The sequence below is a fragment of the Pelophylax lessonae genome (genome assembly GCF_965119305.1).
Source record: "Pelophylax lessonae genome assembly, chromosome: 2".
NCBI classification, from domain to species: domain Eukaryota; kingdom Metazoa; phylum Chordata; class Amphibia; order Anura; family Ranidae; genus Pelophylax; species Pelophylax lessonae.
Window position 1 is genome coordinate 199518587 of NC_138769.1, and position 18522 is coordinate 199537108.

The 18522-nt window shown below is 46.5% G+C and overlaps 1 protein-coding gene across 1 annotated transcript in view; it reads left to right on the top strand.

Moving 5' to 3' along the window:
• The first annotated feature begins 13323 nt into the window (after nucleotides 1-13323).
• Nucleotides 13324-18522, top strand: part of WWC3 (WWC family member 3) — a 357513-nt gene continuing 352314 nt past the window's right edge. The window contains exon 1 of the mRNA XM_082245434.1: nucleotides 13324-13998. Within this exon, the coding sequence (XP_082101560.1) occupies nucleotides 13760-13998 (239 nt within the window). The 5' untranslated portion in view covers nucleotides 13324-13759. The remainder of the gene's footprint in view (nucleotides 13999-18522) is intronic.

Sequence of the window (18522 nt, forward strand, 5' to 3'; positions counted from 1 at the left end):
ACAATGGTTACTCTGTGTGTTATATGCTGCTTTTACTAAGCGATCTTGCTGTTTTTTCTCTGTTTTGCAGGGAATAAAAAAACAGCATGATCACCTGTCAGTGTTCAGAGTTCTGTGTTGTTTACAACACAGAGCTCCTTTCCCTGAATGACAGAGCCGATTAGTGGGTCCTGGCGATCAATGATTGGCCAGGTTGGCTGAACGACTTGTGCTGTAACAAACCACAGCACACTGGGACGGCAGGTATGCGCGAGCATGAGCGCTATCCCTACCCGGAAGCGCTGATTATGTATCAGATATATGATCCAGGGCAGAGCGGCCACCCTGCAGCAGTATATCTGCATGGGGTACCAAGCGGTAAATGCCTCTAAACGTGCATAAGCACTAGGTGCATTTAGTGCTTGAATGTTGATTTGTTCCAATGCCCGGAATCTGGCTAATAGAATGAATGAACATCCAAGCACTTGACAAGCCCAAATGTCCAGTGTGCATGAAGCCTTACTGTTAAACAACAATTTGTTAATTTCTTAAAATATAGTGTGCTTTGTCCATCCATACACATCCAGCCTATGTTAAATAGAATACAGTGGCTGTACGGACACAGCCGCACATTCTGATTTGACAGAGGTGAAGTGGCCGGCAGATGTGCAGTCAGGTCTCTAATGCCCCTGCAGACCTGTGATATTAGGATGTGTGGATGTGTCTGTACAGCTGCTGAACCCCTATTAAATAACATAAGCTTCATACAGCTCCAAAATAAACAAAATAAAAACCTTCCTCGGCTCTGAGCACTCTATGAGGCAGCCAGAGGTGGCGTTGCAATGCACATAAAACAGGCACCTGCAGCATGATGCAACACACACAAAAAAAACATTGTTGGGAAGCAGGGATTTTTTTCTCAGAGAATAGGTGCAGGAACCCCCCCCCTTTTTTTTTTTAGTCACCCCCTTGTCTCTGCCCCCTACCTACCTTTGAGTACCTTCCCTTGGTTCCACCCCCTACCCACCTCCCAGTACCACCCCTTTTAGAGAATACAGAGCCAAGTATCATTTTGTAAGTAATTAAGTAATTTGTATGCAATGTATTAATGATAACAGAAAAAGCAGTAAAAATAATCCCGGCCACACTAGATCCCACCAGCATCAATAGATCCCACCACAGCAACAATATATCCCCCTAGCCACAAAAGTCGCCACCCCAGCAACAATCGATCCCCCAACAACAATAATAGATCCCTCCCACAATGGGCCCGTTACAAAATACCACCTCCGCTCCAGCACCCCTTGCCATTACATACATTCAGTGCTGGAGGTGCCGGAACTGCGTTCCCCCGCGTTCCCACTGAAAAAAAGCCCTGTCAGGAAGTAACTGAATAATCGCCATGCATTTCCTCTGCATTTTTCAGGTAGCTCACCTTATGAAGGCTCTCAGCTACACTGAACGCTATAGAAGTCTCCCTCTCTGCTGCCCACACCTCTACCCACTTCCTTAACACCGGATGTTGCTCTACACTCAACCTGCCCTGTCACCCTGCACTGCATCCCATAACTGTTCACTAACACAAAGCATCAGGGGTGTAACTACAGGGGTTGCAATTGCAACCAGGCCCCATGATCCAGGGGGCCTGTGCAGCTCTCTGTACACCTGGATAGGAGGGGTGGCGGGGCAGCATGTAGAAAAATCACTGTCCTCCTTTATCCTCCTGTAGCTGCAGGACGAAAATGGAGGAGATTGGTTCCTCTGTATGCTGCCCCCGCCACTCCTCCTATCCAGTTCACTTGTGTTCGGCTGTCTCTGGGCCCCTGTGTGCTCCCCTGGTCCCCCCCCCCCCCCCACTGCGCTCCCTCCCCTCTCCTGCTGGCTGTTGCAGGATATGTGTCACAATAGAGAACCAGGAAGGGGTCGATAAATATGTAATTTACCAGCTCCTTCCTTTTCTGAATGAACAGAGCCATAGTCAGTGACATTTTGAAATGTCACACTTGCAACCAGGCCCTGGCACCACCGTGGGGAGGCCCCAAGATGGCAGGAAGGGGGCCCACTGCAAAACTTGTGAAAGGGTCCCGCTGCGGGACCATAATAAAGGGCCCCGCGACGAGAGTAAAGGGCCCCAGGATCAGTGGGAAGAGCCCCAGGCTTGAAGGGAAGGCCCCCGGCCAGGGGTCCGGGGGGCCATTCATGATTTCTTGCACCGGGGCCCTGAAGTTTCTAGTTACGCCTTTGCAAAGCATTATGGGAATTGTAGTCAATCCCTCGTCACAGCGCCCTATCTTGTCTGCAGGAAAAGACTACAACTCCCAGCCGGCCTGGTCCCTCTGAGTTTACTTTTCCCCAGTTACACAGTGTGACAGAGAATTATGTGACAGGGGCCTCCAGAGCAGGGACAGGTTAGCAGTTGCGACCTCTGTAGCTACGCCAGTGGGTGTCACTCCTCTGGCAGGTGTCACCTGTGTACGGTCGGCACCCCCGCATCCCCATAGCAACACCACTGCATCCAAACACACCCAGCCTATGTTACTGAATGGGAATGGATCGCCTGTATGAACACAGCCACACATCCTACTTTGACAGAAGTGCAGAGGTAGGTACATAGCCCCAAACACACAGTATCTGCCCACCGCTGCATGCTTGTCAAATTAGGATGCGCCTATCCAGATGCGCAACATTCAGCAACATAGGCTGCCTGCATGCAACTCCAAACATTTAAACAAACGCATTAATTACATGGAGCACCCTCTTTTGCTAGAATAGGTGTAGGAAAATTGACTTGACTCATGGTAGTTGCATGAGTCTGATTTTTTTGGGTCAGGGTTCAGATTCAGGTCAGGCTGAAAGGCTCTGCAGGCCAGGCCTCCATCACTTCCCCCTGGTTCTGGAGGTTTCATGGAAACTTCAAGAAGTTAGTAGGCGGGGGTATAGGGACAGGGATCTGAATATTTATGGGAATCTGGCCAATCCCCAGGCAAGAGTACTGGCAGGGTGGCTGAACCAGCCCATAACTATTGTGGAGCGATGGAGTGAGAAACCTGTACCGTTTAACCTGGGAGGGGACCCTGGGGCTGAGAGGGCTCTGCCTCCAGGCTGAGAGCCAAGGGCTGAGGACAGAGGAAACATCACTATTCTGCCACCTCCTCTGAGATACCCTGGCTTGCATAGAAGGACCTGGACAACAGGAAGACTGTACAGTAATCTATTCTAAAGCAGCAGGATTTCCAGGGACATTGTGAGTACCTCTATACCCCCAGGGCCTATAAGGGAGAAGTCTGCTAGATGCAAGTTCTTTGCAAGTCTTCAGGGAACAGTTTATTGCTTGCCCAAGCCCTTGCCTTGGGATCAGATGCCATAGCAAGGTGGGTTGGTATTTTCCACTAAAGGGGACCTAGAGCTCCTACAAATTGGGACTTTGTTAAAAATCCACCCAGGGAGCTCCTAGAAGGGGATTACACTTGCTAAAGGCTGTTGCTCTTCCGAAGGGAATACAATCGAGTGTCGTCATTTACAGTGTTTTAGAGAAGGAAGTTGTCCTCATTTTGTTGTTCTTTGCGTCAAGTTGGGCATCCCATAATCCCTTACCCTATCCAAGTTAAATAATAAATAATAATAGTTAATTCATCTTAAAAACCAAACCCATGTACTGTTTCTTTTCTCTGCCTGAGAGGGAAAAATGCATGTTGCCTGGTTGTGTAGGGATAAGGGGACCTGAAAATTCAGCGGTCCTTTAAGAGGGTAGCGCTACATACACAGTGTGCAAAAAGAATAATCAGCGCAATTATATAAATTAAATAAATATAAAGTGATAAGGTGCTTAGACCCAATAAAATTGGGACGACAAATCAATCAATAGTGTACTATTATACAGCAGCTATATTGAAACTCCCTCACTAACGGGAGTAGGAAAGTATAATAATAAATAAATAAATACAGCGCTATATAAAAAGAATACTGAATAAAACAACCAATAAAGTGACAATGTGCATCATAAAAAAGTAATACATCTCATAAAGTGCAATATATCAAGTGTCCATAAGGTGCATTCAAAAATTGGGTGCATAAGACAGTCCAATCAACAAATAGGTCAAGCCGTGAAGGAAGACAAAAGTAAGGTGCTTGATAGGTGTTTCAATATATTAAAGTGCTCGTAACACCACCACCATCTAGCCACAAGATGGACTCTCACCTCACTGGAATGATATACAGGCAATTAATCCTCTATCGGGATGAGCTCAATTCATTGGATGCCACTTCCTGGACCAATATCTCTTATGGACTCATGGATTATATATGCAGATAAAAAATAACAGGATCTAAGTGCTCACTGCTACAATCCTTTTATTAAAGATGAAATAAAAAATACACTCACGTAAGGGGCACAATAGGGTTTGTGCAGACCGTACACGCGGAACAATAATAGCTGTAGGGAGCCGTGCTGGAAGGTCGCCGCTTGTCCGTCCGAGGCTCCGCCCCCTATACGCGTGGCGTCTTACGCTTTCACGTCACGACTTCCTCAGTGTGTTAGAAAAGAAGTTGTCCTCATTTGTTGTTCTTTGCGTCAAGTTGGGCATCCCATAATCCCTTACCCTATCCAAGTTAAATAATAAATAATAATAGTTAATAAATCTTAAAAACCAAACCCATGAACTGTTTCTTTTCTCTGCCTGAGAGGGAAAAATGCATGTTGCCTGGTTGTGTAGGGATAAGGGGACCTGAAAATTCAGCGGCCCTTTAAGAGGGTAGCGCTACATACACAGTACCGACCTCAGCGTTGGAGTAAATGAAGTGTTTTATGCGCCAAATAAATAAGTGTCGAACAACAATCTAACTTGTTGTCTGATGGTGTTGTGCTGTCCATCCATACTCATCCAGCCTATGTTACTGAAAGGAGATGGTGCGGCTCTACAAACACAGCCTAATGTGACATGTGTGCATTGGTGGGTGTGCAGCCATGTACACACAATGTTCCTGCCACTGCACGCCTGTCAAAGTAGTCTGTACAGCCACTGCGCCCCTATTCAGTAACATAGGCTGTCTGCCGGCAGATCCGGGCAGCTCCAAACATCTAAACAAATGCCTCTTACACTTTACAGACCTCAGCGCCTGTGTGAATTAGGCATTTAAAACTTTATAACCACAAAAAAACAAACCAATAATTATTTTGCAATAAGGTCACATTTAGATGTGCGGATGGGGGCACTGTTGAACGTGTTTTTGTCACCCGATTAGCCACCCCCCCTTAAGCTTCCAGCCTGCAGCAATGTTTACCCGATTTGTAGTACTACACATTCAAGTCAATGGGTAAAAAAATTGTGTTAAAACAGGCAGTGAAGAGGCGTCTCATCGCTTCACCACCCATTAGTAGCCTCTGAAGCGCAATCCAAACAATGGGAAAAAAGCAGAAGAGGAAAACACCACTAAGTGTAGCAGGACAGGTACGTTTTATTTACCCTACTCAAGGCTACTCACATAGTTAGGTTAACCACTTCCGGACCGGAAGGTTTTATCCCTTAATGACCAGGCCATTTTTTGCAATTTGGCACTACGTAATTTTAACTGGTAATTGCGCAGTCATGCAATGCTGTACCCAAACAAAATGTATGTCCTTTTTCCCCCCAGAAATAGAGCTTTCGGTATTTGATCACCTCTACGGTTTTTATTTTTTGAGATATAAATGTAAAAAGGCCGAAAATCTTTTACATGTCTTTGATAAAAAAATCTCAATAAGCGTATATTTATTGTTTTGCGCAAAAGTTATATTGTCTACAACTACGGTGTACATACTGGAATTTATGCAGCATTAACTTTCTGACTGCCTTTCTCAATTCTTGAAGTGCTAAAATGGCAGGGCAGTACAACCCTCCCCCAAATTACCCCTTTTTGGAAAGTAGACATGTTGAGTATTTTACAGATCTCGCTTTTTGTCACAAAGTTTGGAAAATTGAATAAACTAAAAAATACCTTGGGGTGTCTACCTTCCGAAAAGGGGTCATTTGGGGGGGGGTTGTGCTATCTTGGCATTTCACGGCTTTCAAAACTGTGATAGGTAGTGAGGAGTGAAATCAACAATTTACGCCCTTAGAAAGCCTGAGAAGCATGAGAAGAGGTTGAAGATGTTGAGGGCTTGATCTGGCGCCCCGTGCTTACCGGTGAGTGGTCAGAGAGTGTGGGGCAGCTGGTCAGCAGCTGGTCAGAAAGATGGAAACAGTTTTTTATTTTTATCTAATAAAATTAACTTTTTATTATTTTTTCATTCTCTCCCAGTCATGCCACAAGGCCCCTTTTACACAGGCTGTCTGATCAGGTCCGCCTGTCAGTTTTTCGGGGACCCTCCAGTCTCCTCTATATAGCGACGGACATTCTGACAACCGCCGCCATCCGATCCTGTCCGCTAAAAACAGACAGATAGTGGTCCTACTTTCCATCCACCCGACGGATTGAATCAGATGGCATCGGATGGAAATGGACAGGCAGTTTATTTTCATCCGCCTGCCCTATAGAGAAGGGCAGGACTGTGTCCATGTTCGCTCTGCATAGCCAAGCGGACAGAATCTGTCATCCGCCTGCTCATATCCCTGCTGAGTAAGCAGATTCTGCTTAGTGGAGGTGCCCATGTGAAAGGGGCCTAAAGTGACATGAGTTACTGGATCACTGGATCTCCTATCACCTCCATCTTGCTGCACTGTCTTTCCCTAGTGAGCCACTGCCAATCACACCATCAAGCCAAGTACACATGACCGGAATGCCAAGCAACATCAGCCAGTTCATTAAAAGCTGGCCGCCATTTAGCCCATGTGTATGGCAGCCGGTCTGACAGAAGCCGGTCATTCGGCATGCGTGGAAAAAAAATTGCTCCTAACTTTTTTAGTTGTCTCCTAGATTCCAAGCAAATTTGTCAAGCCCTGGCACTTCCTCTAGTATACACTAAGTCAGTGTGGTCCCTGCAGCATACCATAGGTTAGTGCGGTCCCTGCAGTATACACTAAGTCTGTGCACTCCCTGCAGCATACACTAAGTTAGTGCGCTCCCTCCATTATACACTAAGTCAGTGCGGTCCCTGCAGCATACCATAAGTCAGTGGGGTCCCTGCAGTATACACTAAGTCTGTGCGCTCCCTGCAGCATACACTAAGTTAGTGCGCTCCCTCCATTATACACTAAGTCAGTGCGGTCCCTGCAGCATACCATAAGTCAGTGGGGTCCCTGCAGTATACACTAAGTCTGTGTGATCCCTGCAGCATACACTAAGTTAATGCGCTCCCTCCATTATACACTAAGTCAGTGCGGTCCCTGCAGCATACACTAAGGGGAGCTGCTTTCACAGGACACCCGTGGTGTATCAAAAACAAGGCGGCCACCCTGCCGCAGTATAACTGCGTGGGGCGGTCCTTAAGTGCTAAACTCATGCATTTTAATTATTTATTTCCTTTAGTGCATTGACTTTAACACCGTGTTATGAGGTATTTCCTGATTGTTTTTTGCTTTTTGAGGTAAATACCTCATTGGTGCTTTAGTGAACTGACATTTTCAGCATTGCATGAGATTATTGGAAAAAATGTGTCACGTGATTCAATTATCTCCTGTGATATTCTTTAGTGAATTCAGCACAGTAATCTGTCTGCCACTGGGTGCCTGTCAAATTAAACGATGTGGCTGTGTCAGTACCAGTGTTGTAAAGTGTGAATATTTTTTTTTTACTCCTGCCAGTAAATGCCAGTGACAGGAGAAGTTTGCCAGTAAAAAATATGGCTGTGATGCTCGGCTCAGGGGTGCGCATGTGCAGTTCCGGTCTGGAGCTGGCCAAGACCATCTGAGTGCCTGCTACAGTGCGCTTGGGCGGTGCCGGCGGGGGGGGGGGGGGGGTGGGGCTCTGGCAGAGGCGATCCCTGAGCGTGTCGTCTAATGTCATAGTGCAAGGGAACCAAGCAGAGTTATCGGAGCCTCAAATGCAGGTCTGTGGGATGGGAGCAAGGCAAGCCAGGAGCGGGACTGTCAGTGCTGTTGAAACTGGAGTTGCCTGAATGGACCACCTGGCATGGGGAGAGACTGTCACTGTGACTTAGGAGGGGACATGTCATGTTGGTAAGGTGTCATCATCATCTGTATGCTACACACTGCTGTGTGTGTGTGCCTGCCCATTCTCAAATCTTGCCCTCCTGTCCTGAGTCCTGTCCCTGAGCTACTAACCTACTATATCAAAAATAAAATAAGAAATATGTTTTTTGCCTAAATATCTGCCCTAAAGTGGAGCTCCACTCGAAAGGGGAAGCTCTGCTTGTTTGCTTCCTCCCCTCCCCCCTTCACTGCTACATTTGCCACCTTTCGGGGGGAAGGGAGGAGCAGATGGATACCTGTCAAAACCCAGGTACCTGATTCCACTTCCGGTTAAGCTTGCCACAATCATTGCGTGGCGATCTACGAAATTTCCAGACAATTGCGCGGTCCTGTGATGCTGTACCCAAATAAAATTGATGTCCTCTTTTCTCACAAATAGAGCTTTCTTTTGATGGTATTTGATCACCTCTGCGATTTTTATTTTTTGCGCTATAAGCAAAAAAAGACCAACAATTTTGAAAAAAAAAAAAAACATATTTTTTACTTTCTGCTATAAAGCACATCCAATAATTTTTTTTAAAAAAAAATCAGATTTCTTTATCAGTTTAGGCCAATTTGTTTTCTGCTTCATTTTATTAATTGGTTTGCGGGAAAAATTATAGCGTTTACAAACTATGGGATAGATTTATGGACTTTTTATTTCTTTATTGTTTTTATTAGTAATGGTGGCGATGAGCCATTTTTAGTGGGACTGCGACATTGCGGCGGACAAATCTGACACTAAAGGGTTGATTTACTAAAACTGGAAAGTGCAAAATCTGGTGCATCTCTGCAAAGAAACCAATTCCCTTCCAGGTTTTATTGTCAAAGCTTAGTTGAACAAGCTTAAGTTAGAAGCTGATTGGCTGCCATGCACAGTTGCACCAGTTTCTGAGTGCTCCAGTTTTAGTAAATCTCCCCCAGTGTGACACTTTTTAGGGACCAGTAACACCAATACAGTGGTTAGTGCTATATAATATGCAATATTACTGTATAAATGACACTGGCAGGGAAGGGGTTAACATCAGAGGCAAGCAACGGGTTAAGTGTTCTCCTAGGGAATGCTTTCTAACTGTAGGGGGACTGGACTGACTGCAGGAAGAGAGAATTCTGTGTTCCTGATTAGTAGGAACAAACAATCTCTCCCTTCCTGTCTGACAGAACAGCTGTCTGCCTTGTTTACATAGGCAGATGGCTGTTCTGTCGTTCTCCTTCACAATCGCGGGTGGCCGGCGGCCGCGTGGACTGGCTCCTGCATTGTCTAATCACACCTCGCTCCCTGGAGCCCTAAAACAAAATCACGTAAATGTATGTGATTTTGTGCTTAAGGGCCGCCCTGCCGCAGTATATGTACAAGGGGCCGTCCTTAAGTGGTTAAAAACCGAAAGATACCGAAAGATACTCTGAAAAAGGATCTCCAAATATTTGGAACAATAATTTAAGTTTATCAAAAACACCACAATTGACATGCGTGTAACTGGTTGAAAAAAAAGCTTGCCAAAGACTTCCAATTTAAGAAAAAAATTTTTTCTGCAAAACAAAATTTCAAAATGTATGTTCTCCACAGTTCATATATTTATATAAAATCGATATGACTCCAATCCTACATGCAATTCCACTGAAATGCTCATAGCACAAACAAGATGATTCCAAAATAAAAGTGCATCACCACCATGCTGTGTAAATAAAGTCGGCTGCTTACCAGAAAATATAGTCCCAACAAGAGATCATATGCATGCATGTAAGTTCCCCTCTGAAGGCAAGTGGTCAGCTGGCTTCAGGAAGGATATCCAGGCAAATTTTTCTCCTTGATCTCGTGTGTCTCATTAAGTGGCATATAAAGCAATGGAAGAGGCTCATAGTGCATTACTGTACTAAAACTCATTAACTGAATAAAATGATGAACTTATATCAAAGACATTGAAATCGAGCAATGTGTAGTAAAGTCTTTGCACGGCTGTCTGCAGAATGGTCCGCACACACACTGACGTCACGATGCTAGCTCCGACCCAACGCGTTTCCTCTCAGAAGGTATCAACTGGGAATTGAGCCTCCATTCACAGTTGATGCCTTCTGAGAGGAAACACGTTGGGTCGGAGCTAGCATCGTAACGTCGGTGTGTGCAGACCATTCTGCAGGCGGCCGTTCGCAGACTTTACTACACATTGCTCAACTTCAACGTCTTTGATATAAGTGCATCTTTTTATTCAATAAATTTGTTTCTATACAGTAATGCACTATGAGCCTTTTCCATTGCTTTTTATGCCACTTGATGTGACACACGAGATCAAGGAGAGAAATGAGCCTGGATATCCTTCCTGAAGCCGGCTGACCACTTGCCTTCAGAGGAGAACTTACATGCACGCCAGTGTTAATTTTGGCAGCAAATTTCAATTTAGTTTTAGTCTTAGTCTTAGGACTAAAATGGCATTTTAGTTTTAGTCCCATTTTAGTCTTCTGCAAGTGTTTTAGTTTTAGTCGTATTTAGTCGACTAAAACTCCAGTACATTTTAGTCAACTAAAACGTCCTACATTTTAGTCGACTAAAACTCATTTTAGTCATCTATAATCGAATGGGTGTAGTTCAATTGTAATTTGTAATGCATTATTTAAGCATTTCTCTACAATTTCCAAACTCATTATATACTACTGCTGGTCCTGGAGTGAAAAATCGAATATGTTATTATTTATGGTGGTATTAACCTTTCAGCATGCACCAGTGTTAATTTTGGCAGCAAATTTCGATTTAGTTTTAGTTATAGTCTTTTGACTAAAATGCCATTTTAGTTTTAGTCGTATTTTAGTCTTAAGACTAAAATGCAATTTTAGTTTTAGTCGTATTTTAGTCATCTGAATTGTTTTAGTTTTAGTCGTATTTTAGTCGACTAAAATTGTGTTAACTTAGTCGACTAAAACGTTTTAGTCGACGAAATTAACACTGATGCACGCATATGATCTTTTGGTGGGATCATATTTTCTGGTAAGCGGCCGACTTTATTTACCCAGCATGGTAGTGATGTACTTTTAATTTGGAATCATCTTGTTTGTGCTATGAGCATTTCGAAGGAATTGCATGTAGGATTGGAGTCATTTCCTTTTTTTAAAAATATGTGGAGCATATACATTTTGAACTTTTGTTTTGCAAAAAAAATGTTTTTCATCATTTGCAAGTCTTTAGCAAGTACACATATGTCAATTGTGGTGTTTTTGATGCACTTAAATTATTGTTTCAAATATTTGGAAAACCTTTTTTCTTTTGGTTTTTAGTGCCGGTTCACACTGCAGCAGCATGACTTCGGGGCCACCTGTGAAGTCGCGTGCACCGCGACTTTAGCGCGACTTGCACGGACTTCATAAAAGTAGTACAGGACCCTTTTTCTAAGTCGGAGAAACTTGAGTCGCTCCTATTAGAACGGTTCCTGTACCAAACAATGGGAGCGCGACGGACCGCGACTTGTCAGGCGGACAAGTCGCGGTCCAAGTCGGATCAGTGTGAACCGGCACTTAATGTCACCAATGTTAAATTGTTGCCATTTTATGTTGGGAATAGTCAATAACAGCGCATCTTCTATACTCACCAAAAAGTTAGCTGTGCCAGTAAATGTTAGGTGTGGTGTCAGTAAATTTCAATCTGGTAGGTTGGCAACACTGGCCAGTACAGACGCTGCATCCCTATTCGATTACATAGGCTGCCTGTATACAGCTGTGGGCAGTACGGACCATGGCACCCATGTGGATGAGGCCTACGCGTGCCCGTAGAACATTTTTTTCCATCCCTAACGCCCAAAGATGTGGCGTTTAGAAGAGTAATAAACAGAAACAGCAGTGCAAAGTGACTTTGTGTGAGAATACGAATGGGACATATTTGTTGTGTGGTAGCGCCTTTATTAGAACCCTCAGTGTCCCGCCATCCCTCATTGTCCCTGCCATCCCTCATTGTCCCTCAGTGTCCAGCCATCCCTCAGTGTCCCAGGCATCCCTCAGTTTCCGACATCCCTCAGTGTCCCTCATTCTCTCGCCATCCCTCAATGTCCCCGCCATCCCTCAGTGTTCCGCCATCCCTCAGTGTCCCCACCATCCCTCAGTGTCCCCGCCATCCCTCAGTGTCCCGCTATCTCTCAGTGTCTCGCTATCCCTCAGTGTCCCTGCCATCCCTCAGTGTCCCGCTATCCCTCAGTGTCCCCGCTATCCCTCTGTTTCCCGCCATCCCTCAGTGTTCCGCTATCCCTCAGTGTCCCCGCCATCCCTCAGTGTCCCGCTATCCCTCAGTGTCCCTGCCATCCCTCAGTGTCCCCGCCATCCCTCAGTGTCCCGCCATCCCTCAGTGTCCCGCTATCCCTCAGTGTCCCTGCCATCGCTCAGTGTCCCTGCCATCCCTCAGTGTCCCTGCCATCCCTCAGTGTCCCCGCCATCCCTCAGTGTCCCGCCATCCCTCAGTGTCCCGCTATCCCTCAGTGTCCCTGCCATCCCTCAGTGTCCCGCTATTCCCTCAGTGTCCCGCCATCCCTCAGTGTCCCGCTATCCCTCAGTGTCCCTGCCATCCCTCAGTGTCCCACCATCCCTCAGTGTCCCGCTATCCCTCAGTGTCCCTGCCATCCCTCAGTCTCCTGCTATTCCCTCAGTGTCCCGCCATCCCTCAGTGTCCCGCTATCCCTCAGTGTCCCCGCCATCCCTCAGTGTCCCCGCCATCCCTCAGTGTCCCGCTATCCCTCAGTGTCCCTGCTATCCCTCAGTGTCCCGACTCCCTGCCATCCCTCAGTGTCCCCGCCATCCCTCAGTGTTCCACCATCCCTCAGTGTCCCGCTATCCCAAAGTGTCCGCGCCATCCCTCAGTGTCCCGCCATCCCTCAGTGTCCCGACTCCCTGCCATCCCTCAGTGTCCCCGCCATCCCTCAGTGTTCCACCATACCTCAGTGTCCCGCTATCCCAAAGTGTCCGCGCCATCCTCCCTCAGTGTTCCGCCATCTCTCAATGTCCCGCCATCCCTCAGTGTCTTTCAGTGTCCCGCCATCCCTCAGTGTCCCTCAGTGTCCCACCATCCCTCAGTGTCCCGCCATCTCTCAGTGACCCTCAGTGTCCCGCCACCCCTCAGTGACATGGCCTGTGCCGTGTGGTGTGGTGCAGACATTATTACTTTAGCTAAAATTGGATCTTTGAGAGTGGAAAGAGAGCTCAGGAAGCTGAGGGAGGGAACCAGCGATGAAGGGGAGGGAGGTGGCTGTGTGGAAGGAGACACACACAGGACTATGAGGGAGTGAGTGAGTGAGGAGGGCAGACATGGATGAACTAGAAGCAGAACTGTAAGCGGAGTGTGGCCCCTCAGGCCGGAGCAGCCATGAATTGTGTAGTGAGTTGTGTGCCATGACTGTACAGGGAACTCATTAGAGCGAAGCGAGGCACGGAGCCTGAGGAGCGGACAAAGTCCAGAGCCTGCCACACACGGGACCCGGAGGAAGAACTCGGCTCTACCAGGGGAGGAGGAGGAGGGGGACTCAACTCTTCTTCTACTTGGGAGAGGACTTTTGTGGACTAGGATGGGACAGGAGACGGAGCCGTTGTGTGCGGATCTCCCCCTCACATTGGTGTAGTGTGGGAGGAAGGAGAGCAGAGTCCCGGGACAGGAAAGGGAGATTAGCAGACAGAGGAAGACGAGGACTGAGTGCTGTGTGAGTGCCATGCCCTGGCTGAGTGCTGGAAGGAGGAGAAGACAGCAGCAGTCACAGCAACAGCATCAGCAGCAGCAGCAACAACAGCAGCCACCAGCATGTCCTCCCCAATGTGCACTGCCAGGCATGAGGGAGAGCTCAGAGCTGCCTCTACCTGCTGGCTGGGAAGAGGCCAGGGACTACGATGGGAGGGTGTTCTACATCGACCACAACACCAGACAGACCTCCTGGATCGACCCCAGAGACAGGTAATCCTCTTTTGTATACGATACCACTTAGTGCCCATTCACGCCAAGTGCGGTGGGCAATGCCAGGGCAAAATGCCTCGTCTGCTATGTGCAGGCAGCAGGCCCGACTTTTTTCCAGGCAGTGCAGTCCAATCCACTGCGGCGGCCAACAAAACTTTATGTGACATTTTAATAAAATTTGTTATAAAAAAATAAATAAAAAGAGCGCGTTAAGCAGCAACCAGTACATGGGCACTGCAGTCGTCTCGCTGCATCGCACCGCACAGCACCCACTGCGTTAGGCCTCATTTAGACTAGCGGTTGGAGGGCAGCAAATGTGCAGTTGCGCTGCCCTCTTAGCCGGAGTTCACACTATTGCAAACACTGACATTTATTTATTTCAGGTTCTTATATAGCGCTGTCAATTTTACGTATACATATACATTGCACATTCACATCAGTCCCTGCCCCCAAGGAGCTTACAATCTAAGGTCCCTAACTCACATACATACATAGTAGGGCCAATTTTATACAGGATCCAATTAACCTACCAGCATGTCTTTGGAGGGTGGGAGGAAACCGGAGTACCCGGAGGAAACCCACGCAGGCACAGGGAGAACATGCAAACTCCAGGCAGATAGTGTCGTGGTTGGGATTCGAACCAGCAACCCTCTTGCTGCAAGGTGAAAGTGCTAACCACTACACCACTGTGCCACGCTCGCATGTGATTCCACTGCATTGATGTGCAGATCACATGCGATGTCTGTGCGATGCAAATTCAGCCATGCAGTTTGTATGGCTGAACTTGCATTGCATTCGCATGAAAATGCTGCCAAAACCTTTTTTTTCCCACACAGGAATCAGATCGCATGGGTGTTCAATCCAATTCCTGACCCAATTCACAGTTCACACTGCAATCTGCAAACCGATTTGGGGGTGTCATTACCTTTGTATTGCCACCAGCAGCGGTTCACAGAGGGTAGTGTGGACTGCCTGCGAGGGAGATGCGATGCGGGCACCCACACTAGATTTGCGCTGGTTCCCACATCGCAATAGTGTGCACCCAGGCTTAAACTGCTGTGTGTGTATGTGTGTGTGCATTGCATACTAGCACGTTATGTTAAACTTACCTTAGAGTGCATGCGCCAGTGATGTCATCGCCTGCTGTTAAAAGTTGTGTACACACTAGGCGAGAATCGGACGATTTCACATCGGGCGGGAATTTTCGGCAGATTTTCTACTAGTGTGTACCCCACTTAAGTAAATATCTCCTAAAGAGTGTACATTTAGGAGATATTTACAGTACCTATAAGCCTTAGTTGGCAGAGTTGATCCGACACGTGTCGTTCAGCGGGTGGAAGCCCACCCAACGCTACGCATGAAAGTCAATGGGAAAAAAACACAAGTGCCTCACAACCGCGTACAATGCACACAAGTGCAGAACGATTGCTGGCCCAAATTGAGATGAAACAGGCAGTGAGAAGGTGTCTCATCGCTTCCTCACCGCCTGTCAGTAGCGTGATCCCGAGGCAAGGGAGATTAGGCAGGTCATACACGGTTCGAGTCTCAGCTGGTTCCTGCTGAACCGGCCAAGTTTCAAACTGTGTATGGGCAGGCTGAATGTACCAAGTTGATACATTGATCAACTTGGCTGCAACCAGCCTGAAGAGTTTTACCTGCGATTATCGCTAGCAGCTGCTATAGCCACTAGCAATAATCACTGCCTTCTCCCGCCTTCTCCTTCCTCCTTGCCGGGAGAAGACAATGGCCTGGCAGGAGGAATTCCCGCATCAACGCTGTCTGGGTTGATGGGGGCATTCACTCAGGGCTGTCTTTTCCAATGGGCATGCCCGGCGGTTGCCCAGGGACCCCACTTGTCAAGGGGCCCCACATGGATGGTGGCAATTACTGTCCCTGGTGGTCTAGGGCCCCCCCGTTGTCCGCTGCCCCCCCCCCCCCTTGTTGTCTGCCGATGGCCGTGGCTCGAGTCTGCACTGCACAGACACTGGTTGCTAAGGCCAGCCCGATTGGCATCTAGCAACCAGTGACGTTAGCAGAGCAGACCCATGATGCACAGCGGAGGAGGATCCTCCTTGTCGGCTCGTCTTCCTCTCCTCTCCGTGCCTAGAAGACTGGCTCCGCCTCCACCCACCTCCTCCCATGTGCAGCCGTTGTGAAAGGTAAGGCAGCCAGTCCAGCTGCCAGGCTGCTTGATTTTCTTTCTTTTTTTAACTCTCTCCATGGCATGATCGACACAAGAGACAACTACCTGTCCTGGAGGATATACCTTACTATATATTGGTCCCTGTAATATGTATATAGTAAGATATATACTCCAGGTAGTAGTTGTACTCTCTTGTAGTATAGTGTTCCCTGGAATGTGTATATAGTCTATATACATATTCCAGGGAACACTATATACTACAAGAGAGTACAACTACTACCTGGAGTATATACCCTACTATATACACATTACAGGGACCAATATATACTACAAGAGAGTACAACTACTACCTGGAGGATATACCTTACTATATACATATTACAGGGACCAATATATACTACAAGAGACAACTACCTGGAGGATATACCTTACTATATAAATATTACAGGGAACACTATATACTACAAGAGACTCTTGTAGTATATAGTGTTCCCTGTAATATATATATAGTAAGGTATATCCTCCAGCCTAGTTGTACTCTCTTGTTGTATATATTGGTCCCTGTAATATGTATATAATAAGGTATATACTCCAGGTAGTTGTACTCTCTTGTAGTATATTCTCGTGGGTGATTGTGTAGGCAGGGGGCCCCAGTGCACTGCATTGCCCAGGGGCCTATAAGGCTCTTAAGATGGCACTGCATTCACTCCGTGTATGGCTGGCCTAATGGGTCATACACACTATACAATTGTCTTTAGATTTTTTCCTTGAAATTTACCAAAACCATATAATATGAGGTCAAATCTAAAACCTTTTAATTTGTATGCAATCGGGCAGGCCCTTTCACTACATAGTTGAAGGTAAATCTAAAGGAAATCTACCAACAAAAGTTGTATAGTGTGTATCCAGCTTTAGGGTCAGTTCACACAACATGCAGTCCAATGCCTTTTTTTTCTGCATCAAAAATGCATGGAAGTAGATTATATGGTTTCCAATGGCATAGTTCACAGCAGTGCGGTCAGTTCCAGGGAGTTCTAGCTCCAGAAAAAAGTAGAACATACTGCATTTTTCCTGCACTGGACTGCATCAAAATGCATCAAAAATGCACCGGAACCCAGTACAGTAAAAAAAAAAAAAAAAGAAAACAGGAAAAAAGAAGAAAAATGCATCAAAAACGTGCTGAAACTTGTCAAAAACCGGTTACAAACACGCATGCAGAAATGCACCTGGAACGGATCTAGAGAGCGTTTTTGTGGTGTGAACCAGCCCTAAAGCTCCATGCACACTAGCGTTTTTTTAAAGTCCTAGATCCTATTCTGAGCATTTTCTTATCTGCTCCTAGGAGCGAAGTTATCCATGCACACTATTTTATGCTAGAAGCATTTTTCAAGCTTCAGCGTTTAGCAGCAGAAAAAACATTTTTTTTGTAGAGTTTTTGGGAGAGTTTTCTCAGCAAAAAAAAAAAAAACAGCAAATGCTACTAAAACGCTCCTAATAGCTTTTTTCAAGCTTTTTTTTTCCTTCATGTACTGTAAAAATGCTAATAAAACGCTCCTAAACTCTCCTAACACCTTCTAAAAGCTACTAAAACATTACTACAAACTTGGCACAAAAATACTATTGTCAGCGATTTTCACCCTGCGTTAGTGTGCATGGAGACTGAATGTGCATGGACCCCAAAGCCAGTGTTCTAAAATTTAGTCGGACCCGTGAAAATTCCGGACCCTCGTCACTTCCGGGGACGCTCCGTCACCACCAGCTGCTGCGAGCCCCGGTGCGCATGCGCACAAGGCATTTTCAAGGTCCGATGAAATTCTAAGACTTACGAACAGCTGACTGAGAGGAGGAGGGGCTGAGGTGGGACGCACATACCGCTGCGGGAAAATGTTACAACACCACCGCGTAGAGCTGACTCAGAGGAGGCGAGAAGGAAGTGAATACTCATACTAAATAGTCATGATAAAAAATGTTTAGTATTTCTTTTTTTTTTAATCATTACTATTTAGTATGAGTATTCACTTCCTTCCCGCCTCCTCTAAGTCAGCTCTGCAACATGTTCCTTGCTCAATGACGCGGCGGTGTTGTAACATTATCCCGCAGCGATGTGTGCGTCCCACCTCAGCCCCTCCTCCTCTCAGCTGTTCGTAAGTCTTAGAATTTAATCGGACCTTGAAAATGCCTTGTGCGCATGCGCATCGGGGCTTGCATCAGCTGGGTTATGACGTAGCGTCACCGGAAGTGACGAGGGTCTGGAATTTTCACGGGTCCGACTAAATTTTAGAACACCGGCCTTTCATGGATTGCAATTATTTATGTACGGGCAGGCTGGTTGTACTGATCGAGTCTACAACCAGCCTGTTGGGTTTTTCCCACTCGATCAG